Source organism: Artemia franciscana, chromosome 13, assembly GCF_032884065.1.
Source record: "Artemia franciscana chromosome 13, ASM3288406v1, whole genome shotgun sequence".
Taxonomy (NCBI): Eukaryota; Metazoa; Arthropoda; class Branchiopoda; order Anostraca; family Artemiidae; genus Artemia; species Artemia franciscana.
Window position 1 is genome coordinate 33657506 of NC_088875.1, and position 25642 is coordinate 33683147.

Sequence of the window (25642 nt, forward strand, 5' to 3'; positions counted from 1 at the left end):
TTAACTATTCCTTAAAGACGGTCTCAAAATGTACTCTTTCTGCTTAAAACTGGCTTTATTCTCTATTTCCTGACAATAAATTGACGCTGTTACTTTTTAAATGTACCATCTGTATGAGCTAATTCTTTATTTCTTTGTCCCAAAACGCAAAACCTAACCTATTTTGCTGTTATTGCCAAAAACTCAGCATATGCAAGATTTACCTGCTTTACTTTGCTTCAAAGCATAACGCCTACTATTTGCTTCCGACATATCGGATCGTAGCAACAAAATGGCTCTGTTTTTCACCATCACATCATCACATTACTGATAATTTCAAAACTAAGTTATAGTATTGCCTTATTATTTGTATTTTTGTATGCTTGCTTGAAGACGAATTTTCTTAGCCTAAATGGACCCTATCAGTATAGAATAAGACATAGACCATTTAGACATCTTCAATACCCTTTGGCTCTTTGAGCTGAACATGATTTAAGATTCTAGTTTATAAAGCACTCTATGATTCCGAAAAAATCGCCGGACAATGAAACATAATCCCTGGACTGTAAAGGATAGCGGTTGAAAATTTCATGGTTTTAGACTCCTCTCTTTTCAATACTTGTTTACGAAAGCTGAAAAGAATCCAGAAACATTAATACGAATGTTGGCGAAATTTAATTTGCTCTGTCCCCTTAACCAAAGTTACTTGCCTCCATAGATTGAAAGTGGACATGAGTACTTTCGTGCAAGAACTGGAGAACGGGAGTTCGCTTCGGAAAATCGTCATTTTCATTTCCTGTTGCCCAACATGCTTGCCCCCAAAATTTCAAGTCATTCGTAAAAAAAAAAAAAAAAAAAAAAACTGAAAAATTGCTGATGGGTAGGAACTGGTATTGGAGAGGATGCAAACTCTTTATGCTTCAAGTCATATTCATTGAAAAATCCTGTAAATTTTTCTTAAGGAAAAGTGAAACATGCCAAAGTTTTTGCTAAAAAGTGGGTAGGAAGATGTTTAGGGATGCTGGAGCTCAGATTTTTATCTCAAATATGTGAAAAATCAGTGCACATGTTCGACTCAAACGAGGCGGCAGATATATAGATTGGTAGATAGACCGTTAGATATACCAATAATGATATAATTCCGGTTCAAATAAAGTGCAACATGACTACCTTTGGGCTAAAAAGTTGGCAGGGATATTGGAAGGGCTTCTGGAACTCTTTAGTCTTCGATAATTTGGCTTTTTACTCCCAGCTGTGGAGCCGAGAGAGAGAGAGAGAGAGAGAGAGAGAGAGAGAGAGAGAGAGAGAGAGAGAGAGAGAGAGAGAGAGAGAGAGAGAGAGAGAGAGAGAGAGAGAGAGAGAGAGAGAGAGAGAGAGAGAGAGAGAGAGAGAGAGAGAGAGAGAGAGAGAGAGAGAGAGAGAGAGAGAGGACGGAGAATGAGTTTCCTCCCCCTACTTTATACACATCTATAATCCTTAGAAGTTCTAAAAATGCGCGTAGAAATCGGGAAAAACTCCTAGTAAAGCTCCAAATATAGAATGTGCATAGATGATAGTTAATATCATGTTTATTGGCATATAAAATGTAACTGGGTGGGAAAAGGGGTTCTAAACAAAACAACAAAATAGATTGAACAGCTGAATATTTTATCCACAGCTCCAAAAGATCTTTGAGAGCTCTTCGTTGTTTGAGAGCATACATAATCGAGTAGAATATATTTTTTTTTTAGGTTTTTAGGACTGGCTCACACAGATGTATGTTATGATGAGATTTTCATTGACTATAGAAACCCTGATCATAGGCCAGATCTAATTGTGACTGGTTCAGCTACAGAACAACAAGTACTGGAAGCATTGAAGCGATATCTTATACGACCCTCTTATGTTCAAAGAGCTTTGTATGATGTTTTTCGACTCACGCAAAGTTTTAATGAGCCAAGAGTCGATGTATTAAAGGTAAATATATTTGAATTAATAGTTCATTATCAGCTAAAAGGGGTGTGATATCATATTTTACACCTGTAATTTTTCTATCATACAAACTCAAAGGAACTCTAAAACTGTAATTTAGGAATGCGGAGTAGGGGGGCTTGAATTCAGTTCTCTTCTTGAAGTTCTACTTCTGGTAACTGTTCCTGTTTAAAAATCAACTTTAAACGATTGTAGATATGGTTATAGATACTTTATTGAGAACTGCTCAGGTCCCAGTTTCCTCCAACAAACATAGAGCTGGCACTCATGCACTGGACATTCAGTATCAAGACATACTTACAAAAATTTCTAGCTCATTGCGTTTTTCTATAAAGTAATATTAGTATGAGGCGTAGCTTAAAGAATCCAAGTAACTTAGGATTAGAGCTTACGTCTTTTAGATAGGACAACATTAGTTTATTGCTGTAACAAAAACTTACGGGAATGTATGAAGTATTTTGCTTTTGAGTTACCGATACCTCCGTCCCTTTGGATCAAGTGCTTTTACCTCTACACTCAACAAAAAAAAATATTCCCACAAAACTCTTCAGGACTGTATAAATCTTATTTTTCCGTCTCCTGTAAACCTATGTGAATATGATTTGCCTTTGACTTTTTATTAGACAGTTGTTTTTTTTTTCAGCTTGTATTAAGAGGGATGAGCCTTCATCCAAGCAAAGTGTCTATTCAGATGGCTGCAACAGCATGCTTATATAATTTATCCAAAGGTGAACTTGGGCAGAAAGTGCATCCACATGTGTTACAAGACGTGGTCTCCAACACTCTGTCGGCGATGGAAACTTATCCGAAACACCAACAAGTAAGGACTCATTTCGGTCAAATTTTACATTTAGCAACACATTCAGGAGAAAAAAAAATACTAAACATACTGCCCCACTTGTGTGATGAGAGAACAAGTAGAAGAAACAAAATTTAGCCTTATAACCACGGGCATATCTTTATTTTTCCTAAGCAAACGCCTGGAAAATTTTATGTATTTTTTATATCTGAATTGTGAATTTTATAGAACAGACTTAAGAAAAAAACAACAAAGAATCAAAAGAAAAGTCAAAACTTTTTTTTGTGTATGTAATTTGCGGAAAACATCGTTATCGCGTCTGGCACATTTCTCAAAAGTTTTCTGGGTATGAAATATTCTAAAAGTTGGGCCTATACATAATACTAAACTGTATTTATCAATGCAAGTTGTAGTTTCTTTTCATTTTTTTTTCCTTATTAACTACAGCAATATTTGAACAGCATGCCATATGTGAGAAATAAAATGTGTTAGCCATCTTGTTATGCTTGTATTTATTCTTTTTGTCTTGAAACTCGTTACAGACTATGAGAAACGTAGGTAAAATTTTACCATACATGCGCAATGCGATCCCTAAGTCGCCCACAGTAGGGGGCTTACGAGAGATCGAGAACGAATTCCGACTTTGTCTTTTGAGGCTATCATGAAAAATGTAACGAGATCAATACAGGCTTGACGCAATTGACAAGTTTTGGGTCTAACAAAAGGAACTGAAAATGAAGCAAGATGTCAAACACATACTATACAGTAATTTCTTGTGAAAATTTCTATTTTTGTCCCCTTGTATAATTGCTAACATCCGAATGTTTCAAATGGAATCAAATAATTTTTCTAGGGTGGGGGAGGGGTCTAATGCTTCGGTAAGTTGTGTTAATTTTGTTCAATTTTTTGCATTTTTCTCTGCAAAATTTCTCAACACCATAGGGGTCCTGTGACAGATCATGGATGTGAGGGGTCTAGAATAGATCTTAGGGTTGAAATTTCCAGACCTTTCCGTTATCATAGTGTACAGGAAATTTTAAAAGGTATTTTAAAACATTCAACATTTATTATTAAAATGAATTACATAAAAAAAGACAGTATTACATAGTATCCTCACCATCTACACGGTGGCTCTGGTGCTACCTTTTTTTCTGAATTTCCTTTGCTTGTTTTATCTTGTTGAATGTTGTAGGCTACTATAAAGTGATATGTTATGTGGCAGAGTGGAATTACTTCGTCCCCTGCTGCTGGACATCTTGCTTCTTCTATCCAGGATTCATTGTTCATTTTCTTTTTGTTTTCTTTGTTGTTCTTTTTTGTCATTAAACATCAGCCTGTTGAGCAAATTGACGCTTTCTATGCAAATAATAAAGCAAGCATTAGAAAGACAGTATTGTCTAACTTTTTATATTGCTGGGGGATTGTGTTGCTTTGTTACTTTTATATTGTAAGATATCATTAAGGCCCCATATGTCACTAGGTTCATTGTATTTATCAGCATGGCCTTCAAGTGAAAGTCATTGGGGTGACATAATTAAAATGTCCCAAAACAACTCTTTTTTTGGAAAAAGCTGTACCATACCGGCATGCAAGGGGTGTGGTATGGACGTCTAAACTGAACGGAAGCTTGAATACTTAGGCGTGAAAATATTTTTTTTTTGTGTGTGTGTGTGTAGAGTACTCCTCCCTTCATGGAAAATGTCTGTATATATCTCTAGAAACGAAATCCCTGATACATTTCCTGATCAATTTTTTATTTTATTTTGTTTTTAGGCTTATTTTTGTTTTATATGATTTATTCGCTGACAATATTAGTATTAGTATTAATATTATGGAAATATTTCTATTATAGAAATCGAATATAAATTTGAGTTTTTAAGATATTTTATTCATTTTATGCTTTTTTAGCTTCAAAAAAATACTCTGTTGACATTATGTAGCGACCGAATTCTTCAGGATGTGAGTTTTGACAGATTCCGCTGTGCCAAACTTGTTCTGGACTCGCTTTGTCAGTTTGACGACCCCTCCATGGGTAGAATGAGTGTCGCCATCTGCTCTATACTTGGTAGGTCTTTACTGATAAATTTGCTACATTATTTAACATACCATCTATGAATAGTTAAGGAATAAGTGTATGTTTATGTATTGGTACAAAAAAGGACAGTGCAAGAGTCCTTATGGTCATTTGTATGGAACAAGGAATAAACAATTGTAAATTTTTAAAGTAGTTAAGTAAATTTAGCATGAATTGAGTAGATTTAATGGAGTAAGGAATAAACATAAATTTTTGTGTGCGTTAAGTTTTGTTTCAATAATTTTTGTTTTTAAAGGAAAATATGTTTTTTGAAAGTGGAAAAAAAAACAACACTAAATGCATTTAAGACTAAATTTACGCCACCTAGATTTTTAAGAAGTCAATATCATATATATATATATATATATATATATATATATATATATATATATATATATATATATATATATATATATATATACCTAGTTTGGCACCAATAAATGGTGGCACATTTCTTTTGCAACAACAATCGTGAAAATTTCAATTTCTATAGCTCCGTGATGATATTTTGTTTTCGCACTTTTTTTGCTGAACACACGTTCTTTATTTTCAAACTTGGCACCCGCTAAGTTCTGAAACTACATGACGGCCTCAAAAATGAGGCCATCAAAATCTCAAAAAATGAGATTTTGGGTTTGCCTAATTTTGAAGACGTAGGCCTATATTGTTGTGTAGTTTTCTTCTTAACCAGTTTATGTAATCAGATTTTATTTTTTTGTCTTTGGAACTTTATAGTGTGTGTTTTGATAACAGAATATCACCAATGGTGTCTTGTAGAGGCATAAACAAATAAAACAGAGTTGGTAACGCAGAAAAAGAAAATTTTATAAGTGTAAAATAATATTTGTGTAAAATTTAACTGTCATGATCCATAACGGGCTGAGCTCATACTTCGATTTGAAACGACCACAGAAATGTTGAAACAAAATTAAATACAGCCACGCCAAGCAAAAATTCAAACGGATATATAGTAGTCGAGTTAAATAAAATATCTGGAAATTATGATAAATTATCTTCAAATGATAAAAAATAATTACGATAAAAATATCAGTATTGCATGGGGGGGGGGGATCAAGTACCATGTTAGGTATGGCTTCCAAGCTTAAGTATTTAGATAAGGCGCATGTAGAACCTAATGCAGAACCAATGGTGTATTGCAGAGCCATAAAAAAAAGCAGAATTAGTAGTACAGAAAAAGCAAATTTTACGGGTGTAAAATAAGATTTTCGTAAAATTTATCTACCATGAGCCATGACGGACCGAATTCATATTCGGTTTGAAACGACCACACGAAAACATTTAAAACTAGATCTACATTACATGGGCAACGTGAGGTGTTGCGGCAACCTTTGTTCGGCTTCACATAGTAAAGCGTTGCGAGAAAAAGACTTTGGTTTAGCTTCCTCGCTTTGATTACAGACTGAAGTTGTTAATCTGTAAGGATCTTAAAATAAATACTTGGTACACCAACTCGCAAAAGTTGCAAATCCCTCATTGCATCTAGCAAAAGTTGTAAACCCCATCATCACTGAAGATGATGGTAGCTTAACAGACGACTATTACTTACAAGTCCCCTACATGTCTTACCTCTGGAACCAAATTGGTCTTACCATCAAATACACCGGAAACAAATAATAGGTACACCAACTAGCAAACGTTGCGAACCCCTCATTGTCGATGATGATCATGAACTAACAGCCGACTGTTGCTTAAAACTCCCCTATATGTCTCACAGTTGGTATCGGCCTATTTTTGGCATCAGTGTGTACCTTACTGCTGAAGTTGTCAACCCCTTTAAACTTTCAACCTGGTATATCTCATGAAGGAATTTTTCTATCAAAAAATGGATGACATATATTTTGATCAACTCATCAAGAGCTGTCGACTGCCATAAAAAAAATCTATCTGTCTTAGTTCAAAAGAGGACTTTTTTGCCGTAGGCCAAGATTCTAATGTCATCACTTAGAAAGGAGCAAAGGATAAACTCTAATTTCTTTAACAATGAGAGAACTTTTAAAGTTTAAGAGGCACATCTGATACCATTTCTGTATCGTCCTATTTTTGGTTTCAGTGTGTACCTTACTACTTAAGTTGTCAACTCCTTTAAAGTTTCAGACTGGTATATCTCATAAAGGAATTTTTCTACCAAAAAAATGTATGACGGATGCTTCGATCACCTCATCAAGAGCTACCGACAGCCGTCGGAAAAAAAAGTCTATCTGTCTTAGTTCAAAAGTGGACTTTTTTGCCGTAGGCCAAGACTCTAACGTCATCACTTAGAAAGGATCAAAGGATAAACTCCAATTTCTTTAGCAAAGAGAGAACTTTTAAAATTTAAGAGGCACTTCTGATACAATTTCTCTAACGCAATCCCAAGTGCGAAAAACCGAATGATAAACTCAGCTGAAATCACGAACAGAAATGGGTAAAAAATAGATGGCAGCAGTTTCGGACGTGTGGGAAAATGCCACTTTTTTGTTTCTGTAAATTTTTCTATTTATCACTCAAAGAAGATATATTGGTTATGGGGCTGGGTAACTGCCGCATGTATTTAACACTTGTAGATTTTAGTCCATCTTCAATTTGAAACTGGTGCCTGTCTGCTTGCATACTAGAACGGAGCTTTCCACTCGAAAGCAGAAACATGGTTTGATCTGGCAAGAGATCTACGAAGCTCTCCAAAATGCAAAGTCGCATTTATCAATTCGGCTTACGGTCCACAATTTTCGTAAAAACCGCAAAGGTTAAACCTTTACCACTTTCTGGGAATAAGCTGAAATTGGGGTTCTAGAAGCAAAAAAACATGACAAAACCAAAGTGTTGCTCTCGCATCACAAATAGGACATAAAATTAAGCACGGGCACGCCAAGAGAAAGTCAAACGAATATATAGTAGACAAATTAGACAAAATCATATAGAAATTATGATAAATTATATTCAAATGACGAAACAAATTATGATAAAAATATTAATATTTGATGGTGGAAGGCAAGAATCGTGCAAGGCAAGCTTGCAAGCTTAGGTATATAATTAAGGCACTATCTTTTCCGCAGTTTTAAAGTTTTAACAGGTGTTTGACTAAGATAGAGAGAGAATAGACAGGAAAGGTAATCATTTCAATAAGTACGCAGAGATAAAACGTTAAGGCTCTTCGGACGTATTTAAAGGGTATAATGTTCAAACAGTTTCCATGCTCCATGCAAAAGTTATTTACCAATACTCTGATCCAAGCTCCATAATATCCATGTCAAAAATAATTAAGACATTGAAAGACTAAACGACTATAATATTCACTTTAGGAAAGCTGTGCTTTTTTAATTTTGACTGAAAGCTTTCCTGCTGTCTTTGATTTTTGGAATGAAGATTTAAGGTTTTTTTTAATTTTCGGTTTTAGTGGCACAATATGATTGAAAAAACATATAAACTATGAGTACATCCTCCCTCAGTTTTTAAATAAGCGGCTGCATCTCGTCAAATCGAAAACTGATTTTGAATCTGCTAAAGCTATAAAATATGAAAATTGTTAAATATGGCCTTGGTACATAAACTACATCATGGACCATAAGGCACAAGGTATAACTCAACTAAACATGACTGGATTAATGCTGTCATTCTTGAGGCTGGAAATTAAAAGTTCTAGTGCCCTTTTTAAGAGTCAAAAGTGATTGGATTGAAGTAAGATGCACTTTTGAAATTGTATTTTTTTTGCTACTAATCGAAGCCACCTCCTTGGTCAATCTTTCAAACGTAGGAATGAGTGACTCCGTAAAGACACTGGCCGCTTTACTTTTGAAATCGCGCCGTAGATGAATGGAAAGCCCAACCGGAATAGGTTATGACCTCCCCTTCCATCCAGCCTTTAAGAATAGCTTGGGTAGCTTTTACAGTTAAAAAATGTTAAACATCTATAAATTTAGAGGTATTTGCCTTATTTCTCAATATAATATTATTATAATATCTCTTGGCTAAGTCGGGTTTTCAATTTTGCAACTGGATGTTTTTCAGAACTGTTCACTTTGTGAATGTAGTTTTTAACTTCTTTTTTTTCTTTATTCTTGGTATTAGCGGCAAAAATATCGACCGAAGAAACATCTCGGCTTGGAGCACAACCTCAATATATGAAGAAATTGCTGCAGATCGTCAAGTCTAAAACCGACTCCGAAGTTGCTGATATCACACTGAAGTTCACGCTCAGTGCCCTATGGAATCTAACAGGTGCTCTTCTGATTTACTATTTAAATTTGCTATTCCTTGTAGGATTTCAAGTTGACACATTTTTGAATTGCTGGAGAATCCCTGTGCCTATCGCAGTATCTTGGAAAAGAATATATATATATATAGGATGCTTTTTGAGCCGGGATTATTACACCTATTTTCAAAAAGGGTAAAGATAGCACCGATTGCCAGTCGTACGCCCAATCACTGTATCTCCTGTGTTATGCAAGCTATTGGAATCCCTTGTGATCAATATGTTCAATCAGACTTGCTCCACGCCAGAAAATCAGTTCGGTTTTAAAAACGGTCTTAGCCGTGAGCACGCCCACTCCATCCTTGCAAATGTTATACTCGAAACTGCCTCGTCTAAGGATCCACTGTTTCTTGCCGGCCATGATATCAGCAGAGCTTTTGACTCTGGAATCCACCCGCAACTTTTACTAGCGGCTCTTCTTCGTGGTATGAACAGTTCTGTAATAGCTACCCTTCGAAACACATATCGGAGATTAAATGTAAAGGTTAAGTCACTTTCTGGTAAAAACTCGGATTTAATTGACAGGTCCATTCCCATACATAAAGGTATTCGACAAGGTGCTACAATCTCACCACCGCTATTTAACAACAGTGTTATCGATGCCCAGAAGAAACTTGAAATGAGCTTTACTTTTTGTGGCTTGGACCTATCGCTTTTGAAATATGCTGACGATATTCTTAATTTGAGTAGAACCCTGGCTTTAATAGAGAAGAATTTTGCAAGTTTAAGTGAGGAGCATAACGGTATTGGTCTAAATTTCAATCCGAGTAAAAGTAAATGTATTAAGTTCGATTCTAAACGATCAAGTTCTGATAGTATCACGGTCAGTTTGGGTGATTCTGACTTCGAACTTTCGTCTTCCCTAACTTATCTGGGTTTACCCCTTGGTACTGACCTGAAAAGTACGTGTGCAGGGCTACTTGGGCATTTCAGCACGAAGGCTAGAACAGCTTATGGATTACTAGTCAGTGCTAAAACACGTTACAGTAAGAATATTTTGGCTAGGCTCTATAACGCTTACACAATCCCTCATGTCCTAGCCCTAGCTCCTTTTTTGGAAGCTATTTATCATAACTGATTTACCGACAATCCGTAAGCTATATTAAAAGTATGTGACGTATCTTCTAAGTCTTCCTCTTCGGCCTCGTAACCGCAAAGTTACGCAACTATATGGTGTTACTGATCCATTTTTAGTTGTGGACCAACGACGTGCTGAATTTGTTCAATCTCTAGACCGTAGCCATTCATATTATAGTGCGTTTGTTTAGTATTGTTTGTCATAGTCTGATTTTTTTTTCTTTTTTTCTCTTCTCTTTTTTTCCTTTACTCCATATGGGCACTTTCGTGTCATTTTATATGGGTCAATAAAATAATTGATTGATTGATTGATATATATATATATATAGCCCAGCATCATTAGATGGTTTGCATAACTGCTTGTTTTGATAGAATATGTTTAACCGACCCTTATTTAGTCAACTTCATAGTAGCCACGATTAATCCCCCCCTCCCTGTATTGCCTCCCATTCAATCCTCCAAGATCCACCAAAGAACCCAGGAAACTTCGTTGGATTTCTTTTAACCTCCCTCGCCCACTTCTAAATGTAGGACCAGAGGTGAGTGCAGAATTGATAATTGGGGACACGATCGGAACTTGGGCTCCCCCATTGGTACTTTTGCTGATCGACCCTTGTAATTTTGTAACGTTTGGGCAGAGGGACACGTGCCTCATAACCACCCCCTGGTTCATTACTCCGAGGTTTCAAGACCAGTTTACTCCTATACCTTTTAAAAGGCGAAACGCAGAAGAGGATCGAGAAATAACTTATTTTACAAGTACGTCAGTCCGACGATTAAGTATAAAAGTCGTCTGAGAAAAAATAATACTTTATTGATAAGTAATTATCACAAGCTGTTAAAATCCAACAAACAAGAATCATAAGTATAAAGCGAGTCAATATTTGGTTAAAACTGAGAAAAAATTAGAAACAATTAATGACTAGAAAAATAGCACGGGTCAAAGAACAAGAATGAAAAATAGATGCTTGAAAGAAAAAAAGATTGCGTCGCAAAAGGGCAGAAATTCGGAAAAAAATGCCTGTAAAACAAGTGACAATACGCTTTATTTATTGTGACAACACACAAACAATTGACACAGAGACAGAAGAGCCTTATTTAGTTTACGACATATATGAAGAATTATTAAGGTGCTCTACGATGACACAATTTCGAAACTTTTTGGTAGCAGCATAAATCGACGAATAAGTTGGGACTGCTGAGAAGGTTAAGCGGGTGATACACGGTCAGGCGTGGATGCAAAAATCAGTGAAATTGCATCCAGTACGGGTAATGGAAATGGTGGACTAAGCAAAACTCAAGAAAAGAGTATTCATCCTTTCTTGGGTAGTGGTAAGGGGTGCAGACCTAACGAGGAAAGAGAGTGGGATTTTACCGAGCTTGTGAATGAGCCTGAGCGAGTCCTTTCGGACCTACTCAATTTTTTTGGTGAGTTCACTAGAAAGATGCGGATGCCAGACTAGACATGCATATTCCAATAATAGTATGACAAGGGATAAGTAAACACGGAGGGAATGTATCCTTCGGCAACATTTATGCGTCGAAGAATAAAAAGAGATGAAGATTTCAGGGATACTGTGATTGGGTAGTATATTAGAAAAGCAATAAAAAAGGAATATATTAAAGAAAAAAAACTAGAATAAACAACGAACCGCAGTTTAATTTGGGACTGGGTTGAGTATTGTGCTATCCATTGATTTTCAATCAAAATCAAGTAGTTGTGGTCATAAAGCCATGGCTAATTGTAGAAAAAGCCAAGACAGATAGTCCAATTTAGTTAGAGGCAAATCTGGCATAACCCTCTTATTAGGATTGTATAAAAATGATGTTAGTTCATTTGTCAATAGTTAATAATTAACGATTGTTTTGCTGTCGTTTTGTTTTTTTTAGTACTTTGAGGTTTGTGTTAAGGAAGACCGTGTTTTTTGCCAATACTTGAATTGTAAATGGATTTTGAACTTTGTTATGCAAGTTCCCCTTCGTAGGCTCGTGCACTTTAAGAATTTTATTTTAAGAACTTTTCACGGGTCTTTTCATTTACATAGAAATCAGGATACCCTCTATTGTAGCTGTTGATTATTCTATTTTATTGTTTCTTAGAAAACCTAGTTTCGGCTTCATTCATCATGAGTCAAAACCGTCAATTCAAAACCCTACGTTAGCTAAACTTACCATAATAAAAGGATGCCCATAATAATATCAGTGGTGTTTCTCGCCTCTCTCGCGCTCGGAGTAGAATCTTGATTAGCCCCCATCCCCTGTCTCCGACAAGATTTTCAGACTAATTTTTAACAGAATTTTCATTTATAAATACAATTATTTTCAATTTATTAATCAATTACAAGTTTATTCATTTTTAATTTATTATTTAAATTATTTAATTGTTATTATTTTTTGTTTGTTTTTATTGATTAATTAATACTTTATTGATTATTTCTGCTTGATTATTACTCCCTCTGCTAAATTTTAATAAAGATAAAATTTCAAAAATTCCAAAATGATTATAATCGTTAGATTATTCACTTGAAATTGGCGCCTCCAAAATTTCAGCGACCGGGCCAAGTGCCCCCTCTGTCTCCTCCCCTAAAACCGCCTCTGAATAGTGTAGAAGGTCTACCAACAAAGCTCATAACCTTTTTTTTGTATTGCTTATAGATGAATCTCCAATTACTTGTGAGAAATTTCTCCAGCATAATGGAATGGCCCAGTTTCTGACAGTCCTCGAGACATTCAAACACGAAGCAAGTGTTGAAACGAAAGTCCTTGGGCTGATGAACAATATTGCTGAAGTCCCAGAGCTGAGGCAAAATTTAATGGTTGATGATTTCCTTGTCGTTTTAAAGTAAGTTTTACTGTCATTATTTTTCTTTTACAACCTCCAGTAAAACAATAAATTTTATACAAAGTGGCTTTCTCCCCCCACCCCCCATTAAGCTCGTTCTTTTAACGTGAATAACTGTACTGTTAAAATTTAATGCCATTTCTTCCACCTGTCTCCTATCTATGACAAAACAGTAATTATATTTTATACATTTCGTTACTTTGACGCCTTAAGACCCATATCTGACGTCATACTTCTGAGACCATTGCCAAAAACTCGTTGCTAAGCTGTTCTCGAAGGGAAGATCAGCAGGGTTCCTTTACTAAAACTAATATCCTCTTGATCTACTCTTCCTGGCTGATTTTTTTTTTAAATAAAAATGGTTTTTGGCAAGTCCTCGGAAGTGTAAATTATTAGACCCGACTTTTAGGTGTGATAGAGATGATTTACTAATTTTATTTACTTTTTTTCTCTTTAGTCTCAACACAGATGTTTGATATTGATCGTTTGAAATCTGGTGGAGGAAACGGGCTAATTTGGTTCGAGTAATTCTGCGTTTTATCTACAGGCGTTGTTTGATTCGTTTCGTGAAAAAAAAGCATCTGTGTGAATCCATGGTTAAAACAATGCTCACGACGAATGAAATTTCAATTGGAACTTTAAATTCTTCAGCAAGCGAAGAAACAAAACAAATGAATGGGTAATTTTGCCAACAATGGAACAAGCAAAAAGAAACTTTCAGACATTTTGATACTATGCTTGACAATTGTAATCATTGGATGAATCAAACAATAATAAATTTAAAAGTACCCTAAAATGAAATATGCCACTGCTTTTATTAAAATAACCTGTTGTAGCACAGTGGATTGATGTTCTTCCTTGGGAATATGGGACCCAGGGTTCGATCCCCGCCGCAGCAAGGTTGGGCGACAAGCTTGCTACTTGTCCCTGTAAAAAACACCACGCAACTGAAACGCCGATTCGACGCCCTATGTGCCAGCAATGACTCTGGAGGATCTTTATCCTTATCCTTTATCCTTTTATTAAAATAAAACATGTCCAGCTATAGCTGCAGCTACGAAAGCTGCCTGTATGCAATCTATATTATCATAAATACTCGTTTGCCTTTAGGCTTCAGATACCTGTCGCATAGCGTCACATAATTGTTTTCAGATTAGTAGCCGGCTGAGAGTTTCCAACGTCGGCAATCCTGTAGGTAGGGATTAGTCTGCTAAACTGTCTTTTAGTGATCCTTCTTTGTTATTCCTGCTTACGTTTGCTATTTTTTTGTGCTCTTTTTCTAGTCCTTATCCTTACTTATGGTTTGTTGATAAGCAATTTCCTTTACGCTGAGAAAGAAAAAAATCATGTAACAAGAGCTGAGTCACTAGTACCATTAGTAATCTTCAATATGGTTGAAATGTCATTGCAGAAATAATTTCGTTAAACATACGGTGTTGTCATTTTAAGCTTTTTTTGGACCTTTTTACTGCTCAATACTATAAGTTTTGCATCCTGTAGAAGATATTGCGGATATATAAATTATTGAGTTCTATCTAATTTCCGGTCATCTTTGTTCTATGTACTAATTTACTTCTTTCAGGCGACTCCTTCACAGTACTCAAATTGATGTGAGTTACTTTGCGGCCGGAATTATATCTCATCTGGGTAGCAGTGGCACTGAAGCCTGGGTTGCTGAAAGCGTGTCAAGATCGGCTCTTCTTGATGAGCTCGTAAGTTGGACTATTTGGTTTTGTTTATTATTATAAAATGATTGTGTTGGGCATCTGGATTTTACTTGGAGCAGGGGGGAGAAAAAAAAATCACGTCATAGAAATGGTTTGAATATAATTTTAGAATCAGCAAAACTGCTTTATTAAATTCTCATTTGACTCGAAAAAAAGTTCAGATTCCTTGAAATGTTTTTTTTTCTTTTATTATTCTTCTTATACTGAGGACAGCTGAGCAGAGGTATTGGCTGAAATAAAGTCAGGTCGACAATCACCCTCCCCTCTGCAGATTTTTAAAAATACCTTCTTTTGCTATTTTAGTTGAAAAAGTCTCTTTTTCTGTTTACATTGAACAAATTGAACAAGCAACAAGATGGGATGGACATGAAGGGGAGATATACTTGAAGTGTTAAAGTCTGAACTTTTTTTTTGCTTTTTTAAATCTGAAAAGGCACAGGAATGTGTCTTCGTAGATATTTCTGAAAACTTTTGCTATTTTTGTATAAAAGAAAATATTGTTTGGTTCGTCACTCCTATCGAGGAAAATTGTATTTTACAGATTTTTAATTTTTGCCATGTCAATAAAGTAAAGATCAAAGGTATAAAAGCTGAACAGGATCAGGCTGGGGAAATCACGCGTATGTATTCGTGCTTCGATCTATTTACGACTCTTTTTTGTCTTCTCGCGTTTGGCTCTCTGAAACTAAACTAAACGCGTTTTGTTGTGCATTTCGTCCATCTGTGCATGTGACAATTATCATAAAATTTTGACTATAATCAGGGTGCAACTGTTGGGTTTGAAAGTATGACTGTCAGATATATATCAGAAACTTGTTTGTTTTTAGGAAATCCTACATCATTCAGAAATGCGTGTATGTAAAGTTGAGATAAGCTTATTCAACAAAGAGTAGTGCAGTTATAAAGCTGTACGAATTTATACAACTAATCCAGGGGAAAACTGAAAATCCAATGTGGATAAAGTTAATCCCAGAAAAGGAAAAGAGATTCAATGCGCATGTGTAAAGTTGGTTGATTCGATGCTATTAGGGGTTATAGGGATCAATGTCTCCCCTAGGTTTCATGGACGTTTTATCAAAGAGAAGCTTATGCACTGCAACTTAGCTGGTCCTCACTTGTAAGAAGAGTAGTCAAACAGTTCGTGGTAACGAACTGTAGTAAGGAGCGACCCGGCTCAATAGTAACCAAAACTCTAAAAAATGAAATTTTGATATCAATAGCTACATCAAAAGAATCGCATTTTAATGCTGATTTTAAATATATAAGTTTCATCAAGTTTAGTCTTACCCATCAAAAGTTACGAGCCTGAGAAAATTTGTATTATTTAAGAAAATGGGGGGAAACACCCCCTAAAAGTCGTAGAATCTTAACGAAAATGACACCATCAGATTCAGCGCATCAGAGAACCCTACTGTAGAAGTTTCAAGCTCCTATCTACAAAAATGTGGAATTTTGTATTTTTTGCCAGAAGACAAATCACGGGTGCGTGTTTATTTTTTTTTTTCAGGGGTCATTGTATCGACTAAGTGGTCCTAGAATGTCGCAAGAGGGCTCATTCTAACGGAAATGGAAAGTTCTAGTGCCCTTTTTAAGTGACCAAAAAATTGGAGGGCATCTAGGCCCCCTCCCAAGCTCATTTTTTTCCCAGAGTCAGCGGATCAAAATTTTGAGATAGCCATTTTGTTCAGCATAGTCGAAAACCATAATACCTATGTCTTTGGGGATGACTTACTCCCCCACAATCCCTGGGGGAGGGGCTGCAAGTTACAAACTTTGACCAGTGTTTACATATAGTAATGGTTATTGGGAAGTGTACAGACGTTTTCAGGGGGATTTTACTTTGTTTGGGGGTAGGGCTGAGGGGAGGGGCTATGTTGGAGGATCTTTCCTTGGAGGAATCTGTCACGGGGGAAGAAAAATTCAATGAAAAGGGCGCAGGATTTTCTAGCATTACTATAAGAAAACAATGAAAAATAAACATGAAAACGTTTTTTCAAATTAAAGGAAGGAGTAGCGTTGAAACTTAACACGAACAGAGATTGTTACGCATATGAGGGGTTCTAAAAATACTTTAGTATAAAGAGCGAGGTATTTAGGAGGAGATAAATACCTCGCTCTTTGTGTTAAAGTATTTTTAGTAATTTCAACTATTTATTCTACGGCCTTTCTGATTCAGGGGTCATTCTTAAAGAATTGGGACAAAACTTACGATTTAGTGTAAAGAGCGAGGTATTAACGAGGGTAGAAACCCCCTCGTATACGTATTAAAAATATAAGATTATGAAAGTTTGTTACGTAAGTTAATTCTTAAGTTACGTATATTTTTTACTAATAAAAACGTTCGTTAAAAATTAAAAGTTCTAGTTGCCTTTTTAAGTAACCGAAAAATTGGAGGGCAACTAGACCTCCTTCTCCACCCCTTATTTCTCAAAATCGTCTATCTGATCAAAACTAAGAGAAAGCCATTTAGCCAAAACCAAACATGCATTAATTCAAAAGCGTTCAGAAATTAAACAAAAAAAAATTAATTTTTTTTAGCTGAAAGTAAGGAGCGACATTAAAACTTAAAACGAACAGAAATTACTCCGTATATGAAATGGGTTGTCCCCTCCGCAATCCCTCGCTCTTTACGCTAAAGTTTGACTCTTTGCCACAATTCTACTTTTTAAAACAATTAAAAACTTTAGCGCAAAGAGCGAGGGATTGCGGAGGGGACAACCCATTTCATATACGGAGTAATTTCTGTTCGTTTTAAGTTTTAATGTCGCTCCTTACTTCCAGCTAAAAAAAATTAGTTTTTTTTATTTAATTGCAAATAAGAGCAGTCTTCAAATATCAGGTTTCATCCTATTCACTATTGGGAACAGTAACAATGAGAAGAGAAGGAAACAGTAATAAAGAGAGGAGAAGGAAAAAGATAAAGAGAATAGAAGGAAATAGTAATAAAGAGATGGGAATACCACATTTTCGCTCCAAAAGAGGAAGACTTTAGAAGGTGTTCCTTTTTGAAGGAAAAACAGTCATCTAAAACCTTATAAAATAACTAGCGGCAAATTAGATATTTAACTATACCTGGTGCCGCGAATTTAGGAATAAATAAAGAAGCAACTTTGTTTTCCGTATGTATATGTTACTACCACCACTAATAACAACTCACTACAATAATCTTTCCTTACGACATTCTCCCGCCCCATCCGGGGACGACTTATTTTTCTCTGCGCCCTAGACGGTTTGCCGACAAGGACAATATTTGGCACTCTGTTCCCCCTTCATCTGCAGAACGAGTCCTAGCCATCTCAATCTTTCTCTCATTATAGCCCTAGAAAGTGGGATTGATCCACATTTTTCGTACAGCTTACTATTTGGATACTGTCAGTCAGTCGGGCGCTCAAAACAGTCCGTAGGCAATTTCTCTGGAAAATATTTAGCAACTCCTCTTCTGTTTTTTGGATTGCCCACACTTCAGAACCATGCTTGACATCTGTCATCACTATAGCTTCCAACATTCTAATCTTGGTTCGCAGACCTATCTCCCTAAGCTTCCAAACTTTTTTTAACTGCGAAAAAATACTCTGGGCCTTCGCTATTCAACTTTTATTATCTCCGGTGCACCCGCTGTCTTTACTCATTGTACTACCGAGGCAAATGAAGCTGTCCATTTGATCAGTCTTCTTGATTTCTGATATCAACGGCTGTATGTTGTTAGCGACCAATTTGTCCTCTCGAAACACAGCTGTGGGAATTGCATCTGAGTACATTATTGTCGTCAGTACGACTTAAACTTATCTATGATTTTGAAATGAATCAATCTAGAAGTTTTTTTCTCATAATTTGAAGTTTGCAGTCAATTACTTGAAATCCACAAAAATCTAACTATATTTTGTTGTTGTTGATGATTTTGACCTTTAGTTAAATAGTAAGTATTACGAGTAGCCACAATTTCCTCAGTAAATGATTATGCGAGCAGGTATTACAATATTTTTTTACCCTCAAAAAAACAATTTGATATGTTCAATTTTTTTTTGTTCATTAATGTTTCCAAAATGGCTTTTTATTTCGATATCAGTATCTCGTCTAGTTATTGAAGATCCTTATAATATTGTCAACGACAGAAACAATGTAATACGACAGCAGAATAACGATATCGATATAATACTAGTAAGGATTAGGCTTTTCTCTTTCGTAATTTGAAGGTTACAGTCTATGACTTGAAATCCCCAAAAAAAGCTCTATATTTTTTCTTGTTGATAGTTTTGAACTTTAGTTTGCTAGTAAGCATTACAAGTAGCTACGATTTTTGAGCAACTGATTGTACGAATAGGTTTGATTATGATTACGATTTACGTTTTATTTGTTTTCAGCTTCTATAGAACAGTTTAGTTTTCATCACTTTTTTATGTTTCACCATTAGCATTCACAAAAGAATGTGAAGAAAAAAACAATATTTTCGATAATGGGTTTTTATTTCGAAATCAATATCTTGTCTAATTAATCGATATGTCTAATCGATTCTTGTAATATTATTAACGAGTTTTATTGTTTTTACTAATTAAAAATTGTTTATTGAAGGGTGAAGAGGTAATGCGGTGGGAAGCACCAGAAGGAGAAATGGTGGCGTATCGGTCTTTTAAGCCATTCTTCCCGCTTCTAGCTTGTGATGGAGACTACCAAGTCCAGTTGTGGTCGGTTTGGGCGATTCACCACGTTTGTACTAAAAATGGCAAGTTTTAGTTCAACTTTCGTTCTTTGTTTCTTTCTTTAAATATTTTTTTTAATTGTAATGTTTACATAATAGCTATTCTAAACATGGAAATAGTTAGTCATTGTGGCCTTGTGTTTTTCTGGTTTTTATTAATAGTTTCCTATTAGATTGTCTAACCATTATTTAAAGTTGGTCCGAACTCTAATTTGGTTGTAGGTACAAGTGTTGACTTGGTCTTAAAGCGAGTTTATTAGTTGATAGAAACGTTTGCTATCTTATTGATAAAACAAAAAGAGAAAATTAGATTAGCTTTATTTCTTAACTAAAAGCAAAGCCTTCGGGTGGCAGGCAGATAAAAAGAAAAAACGTAGTATATACTCTTTTGCGAGGGTCGGAAAAAATCCCCCCTCCCCCTAAAAATAAATCCGTGAAAGTTTCAACCGGCCCCCGAGGTCTGTGATATTTCGGAAAAGAAGTTGAATGCCACCACTATAGCTTTGAATACTCATTTTGTAATAAAAAAAGCCCCCCTCTCCTTTCATCGGATTTTTTATCCACGTACACGCGTAAAATAGCTCATAAATGGGACTTACCCATTTATGGGTATAAATAAAATAAGGCATAAATGGGACTTACCCATTTATGGGTATAAATAAAATAAGGCATAAATGGGACTTTGCGATCAAAAAATAGGAACCTATTTTCAATATTGTACTTCTTACCAATGGAGAAAAAAAAAGCCCAACACTGATCTAGAATGCGCAACCTAAGATTGGGATTTGGATAACCTTTCTACTGAACTAACTGGGCTTGTTAGTTTGTTTTTGCATGTTTGGTATTTTATTTGTAAAAATAAATGGGTTTTCTCAAGGGTAACATACACTTGCAAATTATGTGGGTTGATTGAAATTAAATAGCCTTTTCTATTTACTAAAGAAATTATCAAGATCTGTCACGAAAGAAGGCAAAAAGTATCAAAATGTGATTAAGGAAAACCGACCCGTAACATTTGTCGGTTGTTACCTATGTACCTTGAAAACCCAAAGGCATGAATAAAAGCCTTGTTTGCTGAATACATTGCTATAAAAACACTAAAATATGCAAAATTTTGATATTTGGGCCTAACGTTGGGATGGTCAAGTATTTATATGGTTATCATAGATAGTGTTCCAAACACGTGTCCAAGATCCACCGAAGGACCCAGGAAACCTAGTAGGATTTCTTTTGACATCCTTCGCCTAATATCTTAAGACAAGACCAGGGGCATATACAGAATTAATAATTTGGGGCACCACTGAAACTTGGGCTCCCCCATTGGTATTTTTGGACAAACCATTCCTGCAATTAGTACAATTTTTTAACTTCTTGGGGGGGATTTATGCCCCATTAGTCACCCCCTGTGTCCATTTCTCGTAGGTTTCAAGACCTATTTAATCCTATATCTGTAAAAGAAGAAACGCAGAAGAGGTTCCAAACGCGTTGGAACCTCTTATATGAATCACCATTCATATTGGCTAATATTTCCTGATTTGTTCCAAAACAGTTTCTTGGTCTTGTAGAGGATCACCGAGTTCATTTTACTTTTGTGTATCTAATCACAATAAGTTGAATTTGTTTTCTATGTTAGAGTCAGGTCTTGCATCCGTTGGAGTCTCAATTAACCTTTCAAAGTGTGAGTTTATGTGTCCTAGTAGTCTTAACTAATCAGCCCTTTAGATTTTGACAATACGTTTCTTTTGCTTATTCGTTTCTAGTGAATAGGGCAGCATACAGAATAATACGGAAAGAGTCTTTACAACCGGAGAGTGTCGGTAACTTGCGAGAACTGAAACTGGCGCTAGCGTAAAAAAAAAAAAAAAAAAAAAAAAAAAAAAAAAAAAAAAAAAAAAAAAAAAAAAAAAAAAACCATGTAGCATTTGGCGTCTATTGGCATTTTCTTCAAACATTTTCGTTGGACTAAAAATTTCGGGGGGAGAGGGTTCAAACCCTTTACTTCCCCTGGATACAGCCTGGTCGCTAAGTGAAATTATGAAATAAGAAACACTAGAACCTATTGATTAATAAGAAATTCTTTTTTAGCCAAAAGGTATTGTCCTATGCTTGTAGCAGAGAACGGCGTGCCCATTTTGAAGCAGCTGGCAACTCGTCCGTCAACCCATTTTCTTGTCAAATCTCGTTGTGATGAAATTCTTGAATTGCTTCGATTGTCTAACATTACTTCCCGTTATGCTTAAATTGAAATTAGTTTTTTCGTAATAGTTTGCACGTCTAATTATTTTCTTGTTTTAGTGCTCGAATATAAACGTAACCTTCTTTTTTTTTCAAAATAAGGCATCTTAAAAAAGAGTGAGAATTAAAAGAAAGCTTTCTAAGAAATATGCTACATCTACTACTAGTAACAGCACGTACTCTGAGGTCAAGCTTTCTGAGCTTTCTGAGGTCAACACAGCTATGCACGCTCCTCCTCCATCCCAGTCTATTCAAAGCCTCCCTCTTTACACCTTCCGAGGAAGTATCCATTTGCCTTAAATCTCTCTTTACGACATCCTCCCATACCATTTGGGGACGACCTTCTTTTTGTCTGGCCCTAGACGGTTGGCCGATAAGGAAAATTTTCTGGCGATCTGTCATCCTTCATCCGCAGAATGTCTTATAGCCATCAGTGATAAAAAAAAATCTTCAAAATTTTTGGGAGTGAGTCAAATTTTTAAGCTAATGAGTCAGTTAAATGTAGCATAGGTTAATTAAATGAATGAATTATGCCTGTGTACATAAGGACTCAGAGAAATTGCCCCTTGGAATTGGTCTCCACAGAAATCATTGATTTTTGACCTAATTGATTAATTTACAGTCTTAAATATGGTCAACCCAATTATTTCCCCTATAAAATTGAAAAAGTTTGTCTTAAAAGGGATCCTTTTTATTCCGATTTTGAAGTATATTCGTTGGAAAATCCTCTCTATTCTTTCACATGTACCCTGTATATCTTTTTGTCTCTCAATTGTAGCTTTGTATAAAAGTAGAGAAAATACAATTAAGAAATTTGCGATTTATTTCTATCAGTTCTCACTGTTTTTTCAAGAAGAGATATGTAAGTAGTTGTAAACTTCTCTGAGTAAAATTTCTGTGGAATTGTGGCCCTTTCTCCTTGTCCATGTATTGTTTGTTGACACAGCATAATTTTGATGCTATTCATAAGCCGTCCTATCCAAGTGGTTAGCACGGTAGACTTGAAAGATTTTGTCCACGATGACAAGGGTTCGATTCCTGGTATTGCTGGTCATTTGCTTTAGAATGGAGATCAGTGGCGTGACTCTGTAACCTCAGCCAGAGTCGACCCAGTACTAAATGGGTACCTGGAAAAATCTTCGGAAGCTAAAGAAGAAGGGTGTACGAAAACACAGGACGGCTGCTCCCAACCTCCCATTGCACTTCCTGGATGAAGGGCCGTGAAATGGAGATCAGCACCGCTGGTAGGGAATGTAAAGTCCAAAGCCGTATTATTTACCTTTTTAATCAGTGCCGACCAAGGTTGCCACTCAGTGATTTATCACTATTTCTAGTGAAATCACTAAATTTATTGAAGAGAATCACTAAATCGACAAAAAGATCACTAAATTCCAGTGATTTTTTCATGGGGTAGCGACTCTGACGTTGACGTTCTTGATTTTGAATTTTACTCTTGTACAACTGTTTTTAGGGTAATTTTTGGATATTGTGTTTCTTAGTTGAATTCGCGTTGTATATTTTGTGATATTATTCTAATCATTAGTTTCTTATATTACACTACTTCCATCCTTATTTTTAGATTAATATAAATGTTTTCTTTGACCTAAAATTTCATAGCCAGTGGCTTATCCATTTTGGTATTTGATGCAAGTAAATCAAGTCTCGCAAATACATGGGTGAATTTTAATATTATGACAGAAATAATTCAATAGATGACGTTTTTTTTTAGTTACTCTTACAGCTTTGCTATTAAGAATTTTTTCGTTGGCCTTGTTAAGCTTTCACTTTTCACGAAATATAGGTTCATGTAATGTTAAAATAATAATAAAATAGTGAATAGTATAGTAAAATATATAGTAAAAATATTACAGTAGATAGTAAGAATATAACAATATAGTAAATCAATATGAATATAAAGCAAATATAGGAATATTAGCTCTTATACTTCAGACTAACTTGAGCTAAAGGTATAAACTGACATCGTACATTAGGCAAACAAGCCAAAAATTTCATTATGTATTGTCGTCACTGTCTTTTCTCTGTTTCTCAGCTCAAAAATCTTTCCTTTTTTGTTCTCATTCTGTTAAGATTTGTTCGCACTTGTTGTTTCTTTCTTTTTTCTCTCTTTTTTTTGTTCTATTTGAAGGATAGTTTTTTTTATAGAATGGTCGTAGTTGCTGCTTTTTTTGAAAACATTGAAACAAGAAGAGGAAGAAAAAGAAATAGGGAGCATGAACAGAGGGTGTGTTCCAAAACTCAATTAAAATTAATAGTAACTATTTTTTGTTATTATTTCTGTTAAAAGAAACCAGATCACATAAAATTATATGCAATTTATGGCACAATAAGTGCTGAACGAACTACGTTGTTAGCCCTTTTTATGTAATCCTTTTTTTGTATTTTAAGCATTCATTTGTTCATAAGCATTTGCCAGTCTTCCTTTTTTCACCTGCTCTCAGACAAGGCTTTCGCTAGTAGTGGGTAAACATGGAATTAAAAGAAAAGTGTACTGGGTAAATTCGTATACAGGGGGGGGGGAGGTGTGTTTGTTTGCCTGGTTGTTTAAAACATCAAAAGAATCCAAATATTTCAAATTGACCTTTTTCTTTTTTTTTTTCCTTTTCATTTTTGTTCTGGTTAAATGCAGGATTTTAGTTTTGTATATCATGCTTTCCATAGATGTCGTCATGATCGAAGTTTTTGTGAGTTTTAATAAATCTTCAGTTGTTTTCCATTATCCGTTCTTACATGCAATTCTTAAAATTGTCTTATGAACATAGCAGCTCGGAAATACGATGTAGCCTCAAAAGTATTTGATTGTCTTGCTTCTTTCTTCTATTATTTTCTTGTGTTGCGTAATAATACAAGCATTTTCTTTGTCTTTTCTATTGTACGTTTTAATTGTATTCAAGTGTGTCTTATGACGATGAAATTTGTGCATATTATATAAATAAAATAAGGTATTGAGTATATCATTGTATGTTTAAACAATAGAACCATATCTACTGATCAGCTTTAATTACCATATTAAATTATAAAGATCCATCAAAGGCAATGCTTGTGCATCTGGCGTTGTCAGTTGTTGACGTTTCATTTACCTGGTCTTTTTTACTGGGAAAGATCACTAGTTTAAGGACAGTTTAATTGACAGATAATCTGTCAACCTACCTTGCGACAGCTGAAATCAAACCCTCGACCCCGTATCGCCAAGCAGAGATCAATTCACTATTCTACCATATGTCTGTTTCTTCCATCGTGTTCGCCATTCACTGCTCTTCTACTGTGCTCATGAACTGTGTTTTGATTGAGAGGTAAAAGTCGTTGAAATCACTTCTTTCTTTATGAAGTTGAACTGTTCCCTGTATCATTTGATGCAGTCACTTTTATCTGTACTGATACAATACGGTTTCATTCTAAATTTCGAGTTGGCTAGAATTCGATAGATAGATAAATTTGTAAATAAATAGATATTTATTGGAATGGAAGCCGTTTTGGACCATAGCAAAAAACGTCACAAAATAATATCACATGATAATAACATACATAATAAAACACGGTACATAACAATAACCATGAGAAAACATAACAATTGCAAAACAAACATAATGAAGCACATAATATCAAAAACTAACTCACATTATTTAATACATTAAATTTCACACAAAAACTATTGAATTTCTGTTCGTTTTAAATTTTATTTATACTTCAATAGTAAAAGATTTTTGTTCATTTTAAGCTTGATTTGGATATTCAATTTAAGCTTTACCGTTTTAAAATTTATTTATTCATTTATATTAGTACCTCTTGTACTAATACAAGCTATGTTGGGTTGCTATGATGGGTTATTTAATTTCTGTATGTTTTGGATTTCATTTTTACTTTAATAGTAATTTCTGGTCATTTTGAGTTTGAATTATTGTAGTTTTTATTTTTTCTGATCTTAAGTTTAATATGGCCTTTACTTTTCTTTGGAAAACTTATTTTTTGGTAAGT

At 35.2% G+C, this 25642-nt stretch overlaps 1 protein-coding gene across 1 annotated transcript in view; it reads left to right on the forward strand.

The window, feature by feature from the left end:
- Window positions 1-24619, forward strand: part of LOC136034836 (protein zyg-11 homolog B-like) — a 55616-nt gene extending 30997 nt beyond the window's left edge. The window contains exons 3-10 of the mRNA XM_065716291.1: window positions 1710-1935; window positions 2594-2770; window positions 4658-4814; window positions 8889-9038; window positions 12805-12991; window positions 14574-14703; window positions 19288-19438; window positions 21500-24619. Coding sequence (XP_065572363.1) covers window positions 1710-1935; window positions 2594-2770; window positions 4658-4814; window positions 8889-9038; window positions 12805-12991; window positions 14574-14703; window positions 19288-19438; window positions 21500-21654 — 1333 coding nt within the window. The 3' untranslated portion in view covers window positions 21655-24619. The remainder of the gene's footprint in view (window positions 1-1709; window positions 1936-2593; window positions 2771-4657; window positions 4815-8888; window positions 9039-12804; window positions 12992-14573; window positions 14704-19287; window positions 19439-21499) is intronic.
- The last annotated feature ends 1023 nt before the right edge of the window (window positions 24620-25642 follow it).